A 21,296-nucleotide genomic window follows, 5' to 3' on the forward strand; every position below is an offset into this window, starting at 1 on the left:
CGCAAAAACAGTGCAATTCGATTGGAGCAAGTTGCACAGGAGCAAAAAAGGGCAGCCAGTCTGTGAACTAAAGACATGGACTTTCCAATCCAATTTTACACTCATTGCATTTCAGTGGAGTTTGTGAGCCAGGCCGGATTACTCGCTGTGTTTACAATTTATATAATGTAAAATCCGTAATATGTTTTACAGACGTGGCGATTTTCCACCACTTTATATTATCAAAAAATCCCCTCAAACCCCCTCAGAGTTTCGACCTCTTCATGCACTTCCTTACTAGCCACGGAGGGAAGCTTTTGTGGGCGCTTCGCTGAGTGTATTAAATTGAATTTAGAGAGAGCGAGGTGAATTCATACCTGACTCAGCTCATCCCTCGACAATCGGCGCGCCGCTGGCGGAAGCAGCGCCTGAAGATCGTCGTCGCCATAGCCTCCGTTGCCACTCCCCACGGCGCACTCATCCGGATCCAGCGAGCCGAGAGTAAATCTCTTGTTCGATCGCGAGGGTTGAATGGCATCAGACCTGCAAAGAAGAGGGTCGGCAATCAATAAAAATTACTCACAATGCTCACACATTCAAATGGCTTCAAAGGCATTGGCCAAGGGGAAGATTGTTGCCCGAAATCTGTACACCTTTTCTCCTTTCTTCTTCAAATTTGCATAAAGGGAATCTAAAAGAGTTCAGAAACAGCTGAAGTGCTCCAGAGAATACTTAAAAGTGGGATAAAACGTTAAAATATTGAGTTAAACATTATCATGACGATCAGTTTTTAAACTGTTTAAGATTATTTGCGAGAAACTAAAGTTAAACGAATTTTGCAGCACTTGTTCAAACCTAATATCTTTCCCTTGGAAATGCCCTCGAGATTCTCTTTGATATTTCAATTCACAAGACCAGAAGCCCTGCCGTAGAGCGACTCAGATTCGAGCAGTCTTTTGACGGCGCCTCGCATTAATATTCATATTTATGTAACTCAAATTGCCTGTACAAATAAGGTGAAAAAGTAACGCGAGCGGCATCGAATCTCCTCATCTTGAACCGGTATTTTGTGCATGGAAGTGCGTGAGAAGACCTTTTAATTTCTCCGATTTGACCACACTCTTTGGCTCTCGGCTCTATAATTTTCACGCTTGGCCGAGTGCAGCTCAATGAATCTTCATTGCAAGACATTCCATGCACATAAGTTCAATTAAATATCTCGCTGGAGGTCAATTGATGGGGGCAATTTTGATTGTTCGATTACCTTCGGTTAACAACAGTTGGTCGCATATTTGACTGTATCAAACAAATCTTAGAGAGAAGTTGGATTTGAACTGGCGAGGAAAGTTAAACAATCGTCCTGAGCAAACAATTAAGGATCTTGCGAAGAACTTTTCCATTTCCTTCCGGATCCTTCACGTTCTTCGCTCCGTTTCACTTTAAATCTTTAAAGTGTGATTAAACAGTAACGAATTAATCCTGGCTGTGATGACAAATTGTTTGTCCAAATCTTATGTTTATCTGCTTCAGTTAAATATTCACTGACCAATATTTGCAGACATGAATATTTCTGATTATATTTCCATAGCATTATTATTCGAATCAATAAATTTTATGATTTTCTGCATAACTTTCTGCGTCTTCTCAATGTATATTTTTCCTTTTTCTGAGAATCCACTCAAGCACAAAAATACTCTCCAATCACTCCAAAGCACATACAAATTTAATTGCAATGTCGAGCAAAGAAGGAATCGCACGAAGAAAAAAGCGGAACTCAAGCACTTTCTGAAGGTTGTGAAAAGAAATTGCCAAATATCCTCATGGCCACGTCAAAGGTTGAATTTCGAGGAGCAACACGGGAAACTCCCACCCTCGCAATTTCACCCATATTTCATCGGCAAGACGTCGCTTTTGCGTGGAAAACTTTCAAGTGCTTGGCAGAATTTGTTTGCGCACGAATGAAAATATTTATAAGATTGCACCTGTCTGTCCAAATTGAAGACACGCTGAGGAAAAACACACTCACCGCCGCTTATAAACAATTTGTTGGGCAGGATTAACGCCGCGGCGGCACGATTTGTTCGTCGGCGGGCGGAAAGTGCACCAGCCAATTTCCCTGTCGCGCCATCCTTGTCGCACTCGCAGCCGGCAAACGGCCACTTTCCCACCCGGCTCACGTCTGTCGCCATGGCGACAATCTATCAATGAAACTGATGCTGCCAAGGAGCGCCTCTCAACCCAGCGTCCGCAATTTGAATGGGCGCCGGAGAAAAACGGCTTCCTTGGGATGCGCTGAGCGTCCCGAAAATTGCCCAAGACATCCCCGTTAAATCACCGTTTGTGCTGGTGAGCAATTTTTGAAAAAAAGAACGCCAAGTGTGCAAGCAGAAATGCTGTTCTCTTGTTCCGCCACTCGTGCTGGAATGTCGCGCGGGGGCGGCCAGAGAGAGAAGGGTGTCCATTAGGAAGATGATTTTCATCATCAGAATTCACTGCCATGTTCTCCACTCCCCAAGAGATTGACCCATTTGTCATGAGGCTCAATTTCTCGGTGACTTCTTCGCCATGTCATCCGACACCCATGGATAATTACGGCTCCATCACGAGAGTGGATTTTCGTCCTCCAGCGTCTCGTATTCACACTGCGTTCCATCGTCAGAGATGGGCTCTTCTTGACCACATTGTGTCAAAAATCCCTCGAAATCTTCCGATAAAGTAAAAAGTCATTAGCTTAGCTTCTGAGAAAGGTAGAAATACACATTTGTGATCATATTTTACAGCCATGGAAAAGCTTTTTAAAGTGAAAAATTTCATCTTCAGTCTCTCAAAAAAAAACCTATCAAAACATGGAGGGAAAAAATACTCTTATCTTTATGTCAATCGAATTCGAACCTGCGACTCTTGGATTACGACATCCAACATAGTCCAATCAATTAAATTCAAGACTTGAAATCGTATAAAAAGAATTATTTCTCGTTAATCACACTGATTTGAAAGCTCTTGTGCAGATTGGTTGCAATTTAATTCTCCTCCGCAATAACAATCATTTCAGCTTCTCAAGTGTCCAAATCAATATCTGACGGCGTAATAAAACGCTTCTGCGAAATGTCTGGATCATTCCTTGCACAGTGCGAAGGCACAGAGACACAATGATGGTGATTAAAATCAATTTTCACCATTCATTCGCCGAATTAATGCAATTACCGAGTAGCTCTTTGCCAGATGATTTCCCTGCACTAATTTCGCTCTCCTTGCAATTTAATTCAATTTCACAATTACATTATAGTTTGCAAGAAAGAGTGTGAGAGAGAATCTTCCCATGGAGTTTAGTGTTCTATGTGCATAATTAAGTACACGAGGCAGCGAAGGTGAGATTCTCTGAGGAGGTGCAAGAATAAATCCATCGCAGAATCAATTGCCATCAAAACCCCATCATCGTGAGCGCATAATTTTTCTCGTTACCATGCGTGGCTTAAGGCATGCGCGAACAGATGGCAAAGTGGCGAATCTATATACGTGGAAGAGAATTGAATTGCAATCAAGTTGGACGGAAAACCACCACAAGACATCCATCTGCCGTTCATCGCAAACTGTTACATGATCTCTTGGCTCTGCAGATGATTTTCCGGCTGGACGTGAACACCTCCGAACGTGATTACGCCCACGTGCACACAATGCAGCACTTTCTGTGCACCCACATGAACTCTGAAGGGCTTTTGGCATGAAGGCAGCTCAATTTTACAGTTCACTTCAGGCGAAAGACAGTGTGGATAGTTTTTGTACACCACTTTCATAAATTCTCTGCAATAATTCTTAAAATAACTCCTTTATAAGTGTGAAATTTTGAAGGTTACTTTTCGACAAAGTCCCTCTTAAATTGATTTTGTTAAAGAAGGATCTTTAACACTTCCCGCTAAAATGTACACCACATTTCCTATCAAATCTCCCTTCCTAGGTTCATTCCCTCGTCGATTTGCATCACTTAATGTGAATGGGAGTAGCTGGAGAATGTCAGTCTCTCCTTAATCTCTTACCACAGTTTGCACACCATCAAATGACGTTGTGAAATGTGTGCATAAGTAAAATTTCAAAATATTGACGGATGGATGGATAGATTTGTGTGTCGAGAAGGTAAAAGTTTATGCGCGCATCGATGAAAGTTTGAAATTACAAATTCAACCAGCAATAATCATCTTCTGAGCGGATTAGGAGGAAAAGGCAGAGAGTTGCCCAGGAAAAATCTCTCTTATTTTCTCGAACAATTAAACATAAGTCTCTGGTTGTCTTTGTAATTGAATTTCTGTGGTGGCGCAGAGAAGAAAGAAAGCACGAAAAAAGAGAGTCCATTAAAAAGAGATCCGAGGCATAAAATCTCATTTGACCATCATCTCGCTGGTCGAAATGCACGAGAGTTGTTGTGTTTTTTGAGCCTATAATTGTTGCTTATTGCCAAGACATCAGCACAAGTTTCAGCGAAGGTGAACGAGGAGAAGTCAGCTTTTTTGCCCAGCTTCTCTCATTCACAACCTATTGAATCATCGCGCGCGTCCAGGCAAAATGCGGTGTGAAATGATCTCGTGATGCTGGGCAAAAAAGCCCGCCTCATTTGCCCAATTATGCCGCGAGATGCGCGCGCGGGGGGAAGAAATGGAGTCAAAAACTGATGTTTACAGTGGCATGAGATAGTGTAAATAGTGTTCCCAATTGCAAGTACCTTCTCCTCAACTTCCCTTTCCACTCGCTCGCCAGAGTTGCGGCCTCAGAGTGGCAGCTATTTTATCTAGATGAGATGACCGCGCCGAGATAACGCAGTCGTGGTGTGTTATCTAAAGACAGAGGCATAATAAAATGCTCTTGCCTCACTCACTTTCAATCCCCGCGCAATGGTTTTTCTTCGCTGTCTTCGTGTGTTGAAGAATAAATAAAAATGCTCGTAAAATGAGGTGTATTTCATGTGTGTGACTCTCGAGAATCACAGAGATTCACATATTCTCACTTTTTTCTTCGCATCCCGAAAAATGTCATTATATTCCACTCCTCATTTGAATGGAAATTTATGCATTTTTGCTCAAGTGCGAGAAAATACCACTTTGAGAATTCGTGATTTTGTGTCTGACTCTGAACGCCGAAGAATTTCCCCTTCAAAAACGTTAACTACGAAGGTGTGGGAAATGGTCATAAACAGCCAAAGCTATATAATGAATACATTTCCGTTTCTCATTGAAAATTTCAACGTAAAATCAATAATTTTAATTATTGAATTCCATGGAAGTGAATAAATTAGAAATCGAAGAGGTTCTACAATAAACACTAATCTACAGCAACCTCAACTCGACTCCCCATATCGTGGCATCTCTCAAATAAACCCGTCTACGGAGCAAATAAACTTGCAGCTGTTGCCACAAGACTTTCTTGCCCAACAATCAACAATGCAGCATTTCCTTCCCAATCACAGACGCGCGCCCATTAATATTGCATACCATTTGCCACTCCTGAAGTGGGCGATTTCGGCATATCGCCTGGCCAGGGGGCCTTCGTTGGGACTCAGCATCTCCACCGACTGATTCCCATCGGAGTCCGACTTGTTGATGGTGTTCAGCTTCTCGCACAGCAACTCAGCCTCGCTAGAGACGATGGAGTCCCTAAACTCCGCGCCGCTGCTGCTATTCCCATTCTCCAGGTCGTTGTAGTCATCCTCGTCGTCTGGATTGGAGCTCTGCAGGGAGTTCCTATTGCTGTCCGCCTTCTGGGGCTCCTTAGTCGCCTCCTGACGACTCATGGCCACGTCGCAGCCGAGCGACAAACGCTTCTTGTGCACCTCCTCCATTATTAACGAGGCGCTGCTCTCAATTCTCAACGACGTCCTCTTGCGCGCCACCTCATCCTTGGCATCGATGTTGTTCCGCAGAGTGTTCGACGCCTTGAACAGCGGCGCCACTCCCTCGGGAAGCCTGGGAATTTGATCAGGTGTTGAAATCTGAGGCCCGTCGAGAATCTCGTGATCTGTCGGCGAGGCGGGTGGAAACATCTCACTCTCTCTCACTTACTCCAGCATCAACTCTCCTCACACCGTCGGGCGAAAGTTCACTGAGTTATGACGGTGGTGTATAGTGTTCTATGGTCGTAAAAATTCACATTATTCCTCCCACCTTTAGACACACACGCACACTGACCATGGGATCTTCTTACAAAGCTCGTCTTTTCACTTTTCGCCCCTCGAGCCATGTGTTCTTCGGGAAATTAATACTAAATCTCTTCTATCCCGAGTCACCTAACCGGAAATTAGGCGCTCTCCGCAACATTTAACGGTCAACAGCTGATTAAGAAATCTGCATAAAATAAAGCATTCACAGCGCGCGCTCTCAAGTCTATTCAAACAATCTCTCGTGAATGGAATCTTCTGCAGAATCATTACTTTTATGCAAAAGACAAACACACGGGGCTTTCAAGATAAGAATAAATATCCTCAGACTTTGTGCAAACAGAGCATCAATCTGCCTGTGATAAGATCCTCTCAATCCTCCTTGAATCCCGAAGGATTCACCACCAGACTGTGTTTATTCATATTTTCTCCTCCTTCTTTCCACCAAAGTCTCCAGAACAGGAAAACAAGAGTGACAAGAGATAAATCGCCTTGGAATAATTGTGTGGAGTGCAAATAGGAGTGTATGTGAGTGTGTTGTGCCACTTTGTGGCGAGTATCGCGCGCTCATTGAGGAAAAAAGTCAGAACCGCTGCAATAGCTGTTTGCTCGCCGTGCTGTTCTCTTTGTACTCGCGGCCCAGAGGAATTTTTCTCAGTGGCGCCCACGAGATAAAATCGTCAGAGAGAGCGTCGAAAAATCGAAGAATGAAATCCACTCACTGGCATATGAATGGGTGTTAGATGGAAGAGTTATGACGGACGCGGAGGGAGTCTCATTAGCCGCACATTCTGTGCTGTTTGGGGTCACTTTACAAATGGTCGGCTGTCGATGGAAGCCAAGATGTGTGTTGAGGAGTCAAAATTAGAACGAGGCGGCCGGAGAGAGACTCGAAATAGAGCACTTTTGGCAGCTCTGAGTGGTCTTGACACAAAGCGCGGAAAGAGGCGAGCCCTATTAATTGGCGGAGAGTCACTTTGGGAGCCTGTATGTTGCTTAGAAATGAGCGTGCTGACAGCCGAGGGTCAGGAGAGCCCTTGTTAAGACCGCACATATATTGGTAATAGGAATTTATTGTCGATGGAACAACAGAAATTAGCTATGCTAATAAACTAACGAGTTTCGCAATTAAAGTTGTTAAAAAATACAATTTTCTTCTGCGTTCTTCCCGTAATTCTTAAGCGTATTTCCATCTAGTCTTTCCGTCTCTTTCTGTGTGTTTGTGTGCCGAGGAAGTGGGAGCAAAACGTGAAATGAAATGCACTTTAAAATTAGATTTGGGTATTCAATGAAATTGTCTATTTCTGTCGCCACACACTTTCACAATATGCGATGAAAACCCGTGATTTTCCCACCTTTCCGCAATTTGGAATGGAAAGGAAAATCCATAACACTACATATATATAGGAGGAGGGGTTCTTTGACCACACCGTCAGGTGTATAAATTATTAATTCACATTTCACACACCGGTCAATATTTCAAACACTCTTATGTGGTTGTTTTTCTGTCTCTCACACAGAACTTCCGTGTTCGCCAACGCACAACGTGAGACTCGCCGTCCACATAAATCTGTTGATCAACAACAGTTGTGAATTCGCTCGGCGGCCGCCCAGGAATGCGTATCGCCCCTCGAATTGAGGGAAAATCTCATTAAACATTTACACCCAAAAAATTGGACACAATGCGCGCCGCGACCAGGAAAAGCAGCGCTACGACACAAGTTGAACAACCGCGCGACAGATTAGACAAACTCGCGAGCGCAAGAATCGCATCCAACGCCAGCAATGTCTCACACACAACTGACGACGGCACAGCGCCTGATTCCCCTCGCGAACCGCCGCCTGTGCCGCATGCGTGCGACTGTTCCCCACGAGCCGCCGGCGGCGCAGTCCTCCACTTCCCCCACCAGCGCCCATCTCCTCATGTTTACAATTAAAATCGCACATAAGTTCTCGCGGGTGTGCAAAAAACATGCGGCGCATTTGGCGAACATACAAATACAGCGCGGCCCATTCTTTGGCCCTCTTCCATCGCAAAAGCACTTGCAACTGCCGACAAGGGGTTAATAAGGAAGTCACATGTGGTGCCAAGGCAGCACAGCTGACCGAACATCCCTGTTTTTGCATTTAATTGTCGACTCAGTGTCAATTTTATCCGCCTAATATGATTATGCGCTATTGCAAGGGAGAGATATTGGATTTAGCCAAATTTAATAGCGAATCGGCAGAATGCGAGGGTGAAGATAATGGCTTTTTATGTGATATTTCGTTATAATCGCTACAAAACAATAATATACAATAAATAGAGACACATTCACAGAAAGAATATGCGACAAAGAGTGGTTGATAAACCGCAGAAGCTTATCTAAATAGTGATTTCACTGTGCTGAATCAGAAAATACTTAAACAATAACACCAGATAGAAGACAAATATATCATTCATAACACTCTTATCAAATTTATGCTCTGAAAATTTTTTTTTGAATACATATATGAAATATAAATATATTGCTAATCACTCTGCATCGATATTTCAAATATCAAGAAGTAAAGAGCCAAATTTCCCCGTTGTGCCATTTTAAAAATATCACAAGATTGAAAACAAACAAGTTTACAAGCATATCGAAAGAATTCCGCGCATTCTTTTGACACGATTCCAGCCGCAAACGGACATTCTGACTCATTACCATTTGCGGTTTTCTTGTCTGTCCAGCGGAATTCTTAGAAAAGCAATAGGGAACACTTGACTGTGAAACACAAACAGTTTCTCTTTGAAGCGTGTCTCGGCCAATTTGCGATTCTGGCGAAATGCAAGAAGCTGAGCCGCGCGCCGGAGCGCCGAGATGGCGAGTTGGCTGCGGCGAAAAACGCGATCAGACACTCGCCGTGCAGCTCAGCGGCGTAATCCCTGGCACAAAAACGCCGTGGCGTCGAACAAAGAGAGCCACACAGTCGCTGGAGCAGGAGATCTCTGGGGCAGGAGATTATATAGCGGCTGGCCATCATTTCTGCCATGCACCACGCGATAGTGGCGCGCATTTGTGCTCAGCCATGGGAGAGAAAGAACGGTCTGCGCGGCATTATCATTGCAGATTCTGCATCCGGTGCGATCCACCAAAGAGGTCGAGGGTGAGGAAGTACACAGAAGAGAGAGAAAGAGAGAGAGAGAGAGAAAGAGAGAGAGAGAAAGAGAGAGGGAGAAAGAGAGAGAAAGAGAGGCAGAGAGAAAAATGGGTCGCCGAATCAATCACACCGTGTGCATTTTGCATAATTCATGCGTGCTGTCTTGTTCACCAGTGCAATTACTCGACATCTGCAATTGTATGCGCCTCACTCCTTTTCAATATCCTCCCTGGGACAATAAGCCATCAATTCTCCCTCCCGAAAGCATCCTTGCACCCTCAAAGGCTTCTCACTAGCGCTCCCGCCGACTTTCATTCAGTCGCTCTTCTTCACTGCGTTTCGCTCCAGTTGCCATTCAAATAATAGTGTGTGAAAGCGAGAAAAGGTGGAATGATCTCGGTGTGGCAGAGCTGGTGGCGAGATTCAGGAAAACCCTGGGAATCTCTCCTGCCGTTTGGGTCTTCTCTTGGGGGGAAGGAAATTGCACCTCACGAGCGAGTATTCGCTCGAATGGGATGTAATCTCTTTAACCAAAGGTGACTGGCGCGAATGGATCGCGGCCGAGTTCCTTTGTGGGGTTGAGGGTGAACAATTAAACACTTGATTGCACTTTAACACTTAATCTAATTTACTCTACTCAAATTAATACTTAACACAACTTATTACAAATAAAAAGCGGCTCCTGCCTTGAATTTTATGTGGCTCTTGCCATTTGCTACAAAAGACACTTCTTAGTGTCGGTCTCTTGACCACCAAAAAAATGCAATTAGTTCAACTACTGCATCACCCAATCTTGTGGGTTTCACTGCAAGGCCCAAGGGCTCTTTCTGTGAACAATTGCGAACGACGACTGAAATTAATTGTCGCCCGCGTCTCAATATATTGCAAATTTGTTTACGCTTCTCCTGAGGGAAGAAGTGTAAACGGCGGGAGTGGGAGAACTCTCCGCCCTTATTACTAGATCAGCAAAACTGATCACAGCGTGGGTCGTCCCCGCTGTTCAAGTTAGCCTAAAATTAATTATAATGGGAATTATAAGATGGGAATTATTGATACAAAATTAACACAAATAAACCCTGTTCATTTCTCATGAACATCCTGCCCGGGGACCGCGCTAGCAGATGGCTGCGATGCTCTTGCCTCTAGTAGCCTGTTGAATCTTTCAGCTAAGTCCTCATCGTTCTTCTGGTCCCTGATCTGCTTCACGCGTTGTCGTCTCCAAGTGACACCTGCCAGGAAAGCTCCTATCAGGATGACCGTTCCTAGGATCGTTGCCGTAGGGGTTGGGTGGATCTTCCAAGATCGCTTCTGTCCGGAGCTCCTGCTCCTGGGTTCCACGTAATCTCCAGTGGTCGGTTGGAGTGTACCTTCAACCTCCAGCAGGGTGACGTTGCAGGGCTTCCTCGGTAACCTGCTTGATATTTCATCAATCACGCATGTCGGTTGCTCCTTCAGACTGTGTACCGCATGTGGCATACATAAATATGCTTGCTGCGACGTCTGAGTGCATCCCTCATGGTGAAGGGTGAAGTATCTCCGGCTGTTGTAGTCGACAGCCGACGTCTCCGTTCCTGGGTCAGGTACAAAAGATGTTCCCTTCTCCAGCCGTGCTGGAATGGGATTTACGTGCAGAAACTGGCAGCTGCTCTTCTCCCGTATCCGGAGACTGCCGTGCACGTGGATGTTCTCATTCTCCAGAATGAGCTCGACGATTGTCGTCGGAACCGTGAGTATCTGATAACCCGTACCAACCTTTGCTAACGTTCTTCTTGTGATCCTCGCCAAAGTCTTGCGTGAGGAAAAGTCTAAAAGACTCACTCTTCCCTTTTCTGCTCTCGAGAGTCGCTCCCAAACTTCGTCGAGTTCTTCAGAGTGATCGCTAGCGGCGGCGTACATAAGCCGTACCTCCAATCTTACGCGGTTGTGGTCTGATGCTGCGTTCCAGCGCTGTAGGTCCGCTATCAGTTGAACCATTTCATTAATCTTTTCAGTGTACTGCGATGGCTTGCTGTTCACTTGATCAACGCTTTGGTCCACCTTGGCGCATAGAAGCATGTTATACTGATTCGCCGATGTGTCCTGCTCCAACAGGTTGTACCTTAAGTCGGCTACATCATTGTAAGCCTCGTCGTTGACTCCTAAACCTTCGACATAGAGCCCAGTCTGTGGCTCGAATGTACTGTAATTATGAGTCCAGGCTACGCCAAACGTCAGTAGCGTCAGAAGTAGGAACAATAGGACTGATTTCCATGCAACACGGAAACATCTTGAAGTGCGAATTGTCCTGCTGTTGCTCTCAGTTTGGTGTTTCTCAGCCGCCTCCTCGTTGGTCGCCTGATCAACTGGAGGTTTCACAATCTTGATGATGGGGCGCGTTTTCGATCCGTCATCTGCCTTGAGTTCCACTACTCGGTTTACTCCATCGTCTTCAGGATGCCGCTGTTGTGGCTGATCTCTTGACCAACCTTTTCCTAGAGACCGGTGTAACCTTGTAACCTTTTTCCACTTCCAGGTGGGCTCTTCCTCCACCACCTCCTCCTCGGGCGGGGCCATCAATTGCTTTCCGATGAGGAAATCTCCCGGCATCAGGGCCGCAAGATCGGCTGAATCACCAACCGCTGGTGAGAGGGACATCGAGTTCAGCGTCGCCTCGATCCTTTTCAAGACGGTCACGAACTCCTTTTCGCATCCATGCTGTTCCTTGACGGGCTTAATCTCCTGATCTGAGTCCCCTGTGTCATTAATTTCTCCGTTGAAATTTGTTGTGGCCACCATGCTGATGACGTGAATTTCTTTTGGCTTATGCGCACCCATGAGCATCCAGCCTAGTTCAGTGTTCTGAGCGCTGATGTCTTCAGCTTTCTTGATTCCCTCCTTGAGAATCGCTGCATATATCCGTGAGCCCAGAATTAGATCGATCGGTCCTGGTGTCATAAAGCAAGGATCTGCTATGGGTATGTTGTCCACATTAAAACTCTTGTATGATGCAGAACTGATCTCCGTTTGAGGCAAGAATCCTGTGAGTGACGAGAGTACCAGGGCGTTCAGCTCCAGCTGAAAGGTCGAGGGGAATCTTGGGGCCATGGTAAGACATATCTGATGTCGTGAAGTTGGAGCGGGCGCTCCAGCTATGCCTCTGACTGGTGCGTTGATCTTCACCCGAGGCAGAGCTAAGTCCTGAGCTGCTCTTTCTGATATAAACGAATCTCCAGATCCAGTGTCTATCAAAGCTCGTAGGAGTGTCCATGAACCATCAGCCTGTTTTACTTTAAGGAGAGCTGTGGGAAACAGAGGTGTTGCCGCAGCTGCGTGCAAGGCCAGTCGTTCCTCAAATTCATCCTTATTATCCCTGATGCTTACTAGAGCATCAGTGGGCTCCGCTTCCTCTTCTTCGAAATGTAACGTCTCATGATGTTCTTCGTCACATTGCTTGCACATATGAACCTTTGTGCACTCTTTGTCCCTGTCCTTTTTATGCCCGAGGCAATTTAGGCACAAGTCCAGCTTTATCGCCATCTGAAGCCTCTGATCTGATGTCAATTCCAGATATCTTGGACAGCTGGCGAATGTGTGCTCCTCTTTGCACAGAAAACAAACCATCGTTGGCTTGGTCGACGTGGAGTGATACGATTTGTTGCTATCAATCCTATCCTTTCCTCCTTTCTTCTTCTCAGCGAAGTTCCTGATAGAAGACAGTACGAGATATCTCTTGAACAGGAATTTCAGAAACTGTTTTACAGTAGGCACCTCGGTTGGCTCATCCAATGATTGTTCGAACAGCTGAATCGATTCATCATCCAGCTTCCTTATGCACATCCCTATTATCAAGGGATCCCAGTGCTCCGTGCGGTAACCTAGGCTTCCTAGCCCGGCGAGTGCTTCGTTGAGCCTGTCGTGTAGATCAACGATGTCCTTGGCGCTGCGGTATTCGACTCTCCTGACGTCGAGCAACAGATTCACATAATCAAAGGTCGTCTTCCTTTTGTGATCATATCTGTTTCTTAGCAAGTCCAGCGCCGCTTTGTAGTGGTCACCTGTAGGCGAAAGGTGACTCACTAACCGCTTTGCGTCCCCCTCCAGGTAGGACAGAAGATACGACATCTTGTCCGTATCGCAATGGTTCGGATCGTTGTGAATAACGTGAGAAAACATTTCAAAAAATCCGCGCCACTCACTGGTTTTTCCACTAAACATGGGCACCTTTAGTGGCGGCAAATTTGGCCTCTTGTTCTCTCGCTTCAGCTCATCCATGACCATACGCAACATTTGCCCTCTTCCAATTTGAAGGACGAAAGGGCCTGAATCCTTTTCCGCCGAGCGGAAAATATCGTCGTTTTCCTCGTCGTCAAGGAAATTTGACTTGGAGCGGTCCTGTTTGCTCCTTGATCCTCCTGATTGAGAATCCTTCCATTCCAATGGTTTCTCCTTATGGGAATTTTTCTTTTTTGTGATCACTTTTTTGTACTTGTCAGCCTCCTCGGCCTCTGTGAAACGCAAAAAATCTCCCTGGGACTCTTTTAGTGTCTTATCATTGACGCGGGGCAATGTCGGGACTTCGCCAACAGAGTCGTCCTCTGAATCCTGAATGACACTCTTGCACATCTCCTGATATGCCTTTGACATGCCCTCCCGGGCCTCCTCGTGAAACGCTTTTATGTCCTCAAAAAGAGTGGTGCGAAAATATTGGTTGTCAGGCTCCAAATGTTCCACGAGAATCCCGTGATTTGTGGAAATGGTGGCCCAAAGCTTCTGGAGCTTGTCCATTGCTTTTCCAATATAATCCGCAGTTTTCCTGTTCCCCTCTTTTTTGAAATTTTTCCATAAGCGCTCCATATCTGCTGCGCGCGCCGCAGATTCAGCTAAAATCGCCGTGGTGTCCATGGCTTACGAATAGCGTGTGAAGAGGAATGGAAAAAAAATACACTGTCGCGAAGAGAAAAATGCACGCGCGCTGGTGTGGCAGTGAAGTTATTTGCCGAGCCAGCCAAATTTTTTTTTGCCCACGATGACGCGTTATTGAAATTATACGCGCTCCTTCCGTCGATGTTTTTTGTGTATTAATTCCTTCAGCCTGGACTTCCAAGTCCTTTACCTCCTCCAGGAGTGTTTCCAGATCCTTGATGATCTTAATGCGCCTCTTGGCATGAATTTTTATCCCTCTGCGCAAACTCTTTGAGCGCTCGAGCAAATGATAAAGGTTTTCGCAAGGAAATTGGGGGAATAAAATTCGTCGAATTTAAGAAGACGTTAAGCGACAGCAAAGACTTGGGTTTTCCGTGGTCTCGAAGGACCATGAAAGCGAGAAAAGGTGGAATGATCTCGGTGTGGCAGAGCTGGTGGCGAGATTCAGGAAAACCCTGGGAATCTCTCCTGCCGTGTGGGTCTTCTCTTGGGGGGAAGGAAATTGCACCTCACGAGCGAGTATTCGCTCGAATGGGATGTAATCTCTTTAACCAAAGGTGACTGGCGCGAATGGATCGCGGCCGAGTTCCTTTGTGGGTTGAGGCCGTGAACAATTAAAAACTTGATTGCACTTTAAACACTTAATCTAATTTACTCTACTATTAATACTTAACCACAAGTTATTACAAAATAAAAAGCGCTCCTGCCTTGAATTTTATGGGCTCTTGCCATTTGCTACAAAAGACATTCGTAGTGTCGGCTCTCTTAGACCACCAAAAAAATGCAATTAGTTCAACTACTGCATCACCCAATCTTGTGGGTTTCACTGCAAGGCCCAAGGGCTCTTTCTGTGAACAATTGCGAACGACGACTGAAATTAATTGTCGCCCGCGTCTCAATATATTGCAAATTTGTTTACGCTTCTCCTGAGGGAAGAAGTGTAAACGGCGGGAGTGGGAGAACTCTCCGCCCTTATTACTAGATCAGCAAAACTGATCACAGCGTGGGTCGTCCCCGCTGTTCAAGTTAGCCTAAAATTAATTATAATGGGAATTATAAGATGGGAATTATTGATACAAAATTAACACAAATAAACCCTGTTCATTTCTCATGAACAGTGTGGCAAATATGATTTATATTTTCCGTGGGCAAAAGAGAATTTTTGCGATTCACCAGAACAATTACCTTCGGTTTTTTGTTTAAATTGCAAATGCGAAAAATCATTGTAATTATAACAAAATGATTGAACAAGTTGGAAAAATTCCACTTTCCAGAAAGTCTATACATGAGTTCATGGCAGAGAAAACACCCTCGCAATTTCTCAATACAACGATATTTCGCATGTTTTCTGTCTCCTGACATTTTGATGGGAGGAAAATCCATGGAGAGTAATTATGTGAAAACAGTGGATAACTCAATCAATTAAGAGATCTATAGCCTCATTGATTGGGGAAAGCCTAAAATTTTCAATGGTAAACATGTTGATTGAACTGCAAAATGTTTCAAATAAGATCTATGGAAAGTCAATATTACTAAAGTTAATCTTAAGCTAAAAATAGAAATTAACCGTCAATTTAGATCTAGGCTAATCTCAGTTAAGTCTCCACTTCGTAATCGTTATCATTTGCACAAAGCGAATATTACGGTGATAAATAATCCGTTGTAGTAACAAGCACTTGAGCTTCAAGCGAAGTAAGAGCAGAAGGAACAGAAGTACTTAAGCCCCGCAAATTTGTACGCCACGCCCACTTTCCCTTCTTTTATCAACATTTGACCATCTATGCGCGTGAAAAGCCTACTTGCCAGCCTCTGAAGTGCTTATGGAAAGGGCGAATGGTTAAATTGTGAGATCAGTCGATGGTACAAGTGAGAGGAAATTTATGTGAGACTCCCTGCGCCCCCCAAACGAATTGTTCTCCGCCGTGTTAAATCTATAAATTATCTGCAATTGTATACAAAATGCATCCAATTCAGGAGCCGTACGGCTATGATAGTCGCGTGGGGGTGGAGTTTCTCGGCAATTTAAAAGCGCCCCAACTGCAGCTGTGCATTCCTCGTGTCACGTTCACTCTCACTCACTCCACGAACGATACACATATATATTTTACAGTGTGAAGCGCAGACGAGAATATTTCGGGCGCATTTTTTTCTCACAACGCGCTTTGTATATTAATTCCTCTGGTCGTTTTGGGAATATTGAGAAGGTTTTGTTCATTTGGTAATCCAATCATGCTCAATATGCAGCGGTATCATTACGTATAGAGGTGTAATGCGAGGGAGAAAAAGGCAAATAGAGTCACACACACAGTGCCATTGACACGCAATTGTTGGCGATCAATTAATTCATCACGTAATTGCAATTATGAATGGGACGTTTTGTGGATTGGATATGTGTCCATTCACTGGGCAGCTCTCGATGATAATTCCAACGGCAGATGACCTCACATTGAGTGCAGGTAAATACTTTTCCATGTGATTGCTCTGCCGAATCGAGGGGGTGCTGCATTAGGCAAAGTCCCAACCCCTCTAAAGAGCGTCCGGAAATATGTGTGGCAATAAACATTTTATGTTTTCTCACACTGGCAGAAATGACTCCATTTGCACCATCTCTCTTCCCCACCCACTTGACAAGAGTCAGCAATTAGAGAAGAAACACTCTGTAAGAAATTCACAGTGAGTCATAATCATGCCGCAACTTTAATCAAACTTTTTTGCTGCCAAACAACTTCTTTATTTTCCCTCCCGGGCTCCAACTTAATATTTACACTCACACATACACTTTCTCTCGCCCCTCGCGAGACCCATACAACACGACTCTAATGTAAAACAATAGACAAAGAATTTTTTACACTCGCCCCCAAGGCGAACTCCATTAGAATTTTCGCCTTAGAGTTGCGCGCCTCTTTCGACTGGAATTCCGAAGTGGAGGAAAACTGAAAGAAGTCCCTCGAGAGAAAAGTGCTGTGCAAAGGAAGATACACATTGGAAATGTGCAGAGGATTACGAAGAGAAGTTTTCTTGTAAATAGTTGTGCAAATATTGGCGAGTGGATTAAGTACTGAGAGAGAAAAGTATTCAAAGATCTTTCTTCCATGCAAAATATACATCCAATTTTCTAGCTATCTTTTCTCTCTGTGTATACAAACAAATTCCAGCGACTTGCAAACAACCAAATAGAAATATGTTTTGTCTTCTTTTCAAGCCAACCACACACAGACCATTGAAATGAATAAAGTTCCTGTGCATTCTTGGCCGTGAAGCCTTCGCCGGAAAGAGATATTAACCTTAAGTGGCCACGAGATAAGCGATAAAATCACAATTTCACTCTAGCCTAGAGAGAGAAATTGTCACTTGACGGCGACTTGTCACGGAATCACGCAAGGAAAGACCTCAAAATCATGTCGCTAATCAGAAGTGTCATCAAAATATGTGACCATCTCAATTTGACAGCCGACAAGCGATTTCTCTCTCCTTTGCCGCGCGCGCCACAGCAAATTCATCAACTCAACTTAGACGCGCGTTCAATTCAATTTCCTTTCCGCAGAACTTAAACTTTTGCGCTCTTAAGTGGTGACGAAGGTGATGAATTTTAGGGAAACATCATCAAGTGCCACGCTTGATTTTGCAATTCAAAATGGGGTGTGAAGGAAATTTGAATATGTTCTGCGTGACACTCAATCACTATAAAATCCCCCGCACTCTTGCTGCTCCTCATTCACTTTCCGACTTAATTTACGATCCGTCACGACAGTGCTCATTGACAATTTTAATGTGGACTTTCTGCAATTAGTGCACCACAATTGAATTTATGCATTCAGAGAGACACAACAATGAAAATTCCACTTTAAATAATATCAATGGTAATGTTCTATGTGCTGGACAATGTAAATGTTGAAAAAGAGTCGGGAATATTGTGTCATTTTCCACTGTTACCATTTTATATTGCACATGTAATCAAATATTTTGCCGCACAAGTGGCAGAAAAAAGAGGTGGGAAAATGGGGTGCGAAAGCCACCCTCCACATAGCATGGCATATGAAAGTTTCTTCTCAACTTGCAAACGAAGATTGTCTGTCGAGTGGAAAATGCCGAGGGGCTTGAAAAATTTGGTCCTTCGAGCCGTTTCATCTCAATGGGATAATTCCTATTTACTATCAGAAAATCCGAAAGAATTAGCTTTCAAGCTCTTAACTTCTGTAAAACATGCCACCGTTAAACCCCTTTAAGTATGTCTGTTCTGTTCAGTTTCACGAGAAATATTATTCATTACAAATTGATCCATTCCAGGATGAATAAAACATGACAAAGTGTGCATCTTATAAAAATTTATGTTTCTGCTGCAAGTTATAATTGGTTTCTCAAGAAACCACATTTCGAGCAATGACTCACAGATTCAATTGCGAGATTATACAAATGGTCGGAACCAGAAATTGAATGACAAAATTCAATACCAAACAAGTAAACCCCTCAACGCCAGAGATCAGCATCTTCAGGAGCTCCTCTTGTCCGCCTATAAATTTCACTTTAGGAGAACTTGCAACCACGATTCCCACCCCAGAGGCCTGAGAGGTGTGTTGAGGACGGAGTTTGCAGTGTGTTCTGCCGTAATAGAGTTGGGATGTTGAGCTAAAGTGCTGCCGGTGGCACAAAATCCAATCCGGAACGCTCTTATCCTCAAGAGCTATACACACACCGAGAGAGATATATAAGGCAAGGGTTTTCTCGCACCCTTGAAGATGTTGTATTTTCCGGCTCTGTTTATCGCCTCCACAATTAACATTTTCTCTCATTTCCCACCCCATCCCATTGGCTTGATAATTAAATATTATTCCCAGTGGGAGATGTGCATGTTGAACATAATTTTAGTGGTGGCGTTTTCTTCTCACGACCACCGAGAAGGTTGACTTTTTGTCATTTCGGGAAGTGCTCTTGATATTTCCCAGAAAACACCGCAGTGTGGAAATGGCGGAGAGTTTCCACTCGTGAGACAATGTTGCTCATACTTTTGGGACTCAAATGAGACAACCATCCTCATCAGCAATGATCTAAATTAATCTTGTGCCTCGAGAGCATTATTCAACATCAAGTACGCTCACTTCCACGATGTTTTTGGGGTTTAATGAATAAATTTTATGTGTACGTGAAACAATAGACGCCCTCAACTTGAGAATGGTTCAATGGCTCCCCAGAGAATGACAACATTATGTGAATTTCACTCGAAATATTCCACCTTTTTTTCTTCGCCCATATAAAGTCGCCTCAACTATTTATAGCTACGCCTTCCTGTCGCAATTTTCGACGCTTCCAGACTTGATAATTATTTGGCTCACAGCATTTTGCTATTTGCGGGAAAATATGTGGACGAGTTATCGCAAATAGTGTGAAATGCAAATACACAAATTTGTTATCAAGCGTTTCATTTTATACCTTCTGTTCGAGACTGTTGCCAGCAAAAAAGTTGTACACTTGGAAATGAGCATTTTTCAGCCAAAGTCCTTCATCCAGGCAATTTCGCACACTTTTCCCCCCGCAACTGAGGGAGAATTATTGGCCTCTGCATTCGAGTCAACGCGAATTAATTGCTTCTCTCGCAAATTTCAATATATTAAATAGCACGCCTGAGAATCCGTTAAGTGTCCTCCTTGGCTCCATTCAAGAAGTCTCTGGGCGCACAACAACACACGCGAATATCACACGACAGATTCTTGGGTCGCTTAATCTTGCGCAGCCCAGGAAGATGCCAAGCAGTGGTTCATTGTCACAGGAAGTTGCACAGAATTTTGCACCTTTTCACCACACACAGAAGGATGACAATAACACTCTGCAAGCAGTGGCCCTGAAGCGATATTTCTCTCTGACACTCTAACCATCCGAACGCCTGGCAAAAGACTAAATTAGTCATTTTCTTCATGTGTAACGCGAACGCCGTGTGGAAATAGCATTTGTATGTAATCGCTCTGTGGGGCACCGAACGCGGCTTAGAGAAAGGCGGATTTTTTTGCAAACGTGCAGTCGAAGAAAACACTCTCTAGCCATGTGTTAGAGAGTGTCTTTTCCAACTCTTGCGGACACTTCAATTGCAAGAACCCGAGGTAGAAAAGAAGGCACATTTAGCTTATGTAGCGTCCGTTACAAATACCTACATTTGTGCTGATTTTCTGTTCTATACGATTTGTGTTGTGTTGGAAAACACATTGGAAATTTTCGCGCTTCGTCGCTCTACGGCTAGAGCCAAGCTCTAGCGACGGACAAATTGGCGCAGAAAAAGTGCACATGGAGTTGTTTTTAATCTTGAGTCACTGCGGCAAATGATGGCTCTTTTTCCATCTGTGAGTGCAAAATATCCACCTTTTCCATCCAATTTAATTGCCACACGGAATATCACGATGGTGTAGTAATGTAGCGTGATTGATTAGCAATAATTGCCACTCAAAAGTGTTCATTAGTGCACTTTTTTCACCAAAGCGCGCGCGAGGATGGAAAATGTGAAGGAGAAAGAGAGACTGATCCACTTAGGCAGATTGTGTGAAATGTTTGTTTATTATGCTCAACCATTGACTATGCGTATTTAATCGATTTCATTCACTCTCGCGTGATCGATCGCTGAAGAACCAGTGCAGAGCATTTTTGGAAAATCACCGAAAGTGTGTGACTCATGTCCGAAGAGAGGCTAAAGATCGCCAATTGAAGCGTGGAAAAGTTGAACAGACAATGTTATGGCACAGAAGAAGTCTAACGAGTCATTCTGAAAATTTTATGCCATGACGATGTGTTTTGGCGCTTCATTGGCGTGATGACAAACAATCGTTTATATTGGCCATTTCACACGTCTTTTTTTTAGTTAGACATTCTCACTCCGTCGCGACGTACGATTGTTGGCAAGAAAACTCTAATGATTTTCATCGTCGAGGGGTGAAGAATGCTGAAGAAATTGATTCAATTTGCCGCCTTTCAGTGGCCAAATCTCTGCCGATAATCACCTCCCAAAGTGCGTGGAATCATCGCTATTGACTCAATAATATTATGATGGAAAGCATTGTGGCCCATTTTGCCGCTCAACGGCCCCAAGAACCCTTTTTGTGTGCGACAGGCAGAGCGAGGGAATGTGGTGTGTCACCAAATCCACAATATTGGCACACCCTCGGTGTAT

General features: G+C 44.2%; 1 protein-coding gene across 11 annotated transcripts in view; it reads right to left on the reverse strand.

Annotated features, from left to right (window-relative positions):
- The window catches only part of LOC132265089 (protein sprint), a 56,342-nt gene that overhangs the window by 14,393 nt on the left and 20,653 nt on the right, over nucleotides 1-21,296 (reverse strand). For 6 of the 11 annotated variants that reach the window (XM_059765567.1, XM_059765566.1, XM_059765565.1 and 3 more), the window contains one exon: nucleotides 357-522. In XM_059765567.1, coding sequence (XP_059621550.1) covers nucleotides 357-522 — 166 coding nt within the window. Of the gene's footprint in view, nucleotides 1-356; nucleotides 523-5,459; nucleotides 6,655-7,551; nucleotides 7,874-19,573; nucleotides 19,683-21,296 lie in introns of those variants that run through there. The other 5 variants (XM_059765560.1, XM_059765559.1, XM_059765558.1 and 2 more) reach the window with 5 other exon arrangements.

Source organism: Phlebotomus argentipes, unplaced genomic scaffold, assembly GCF_947086385.1.
Source record: "Phlebotomus argentipes unplaced genomic scaffold, Phlebotomus argentipes genome assembly contig_2, whole genome shotgun sequence".
Classification (NCBI taxonomy): Eukaryota; Metazoa; Arthropoda; class Insecta; order Diptera; family Psychodidae; genus Phlebotomus; species Phlebotomus argentipes.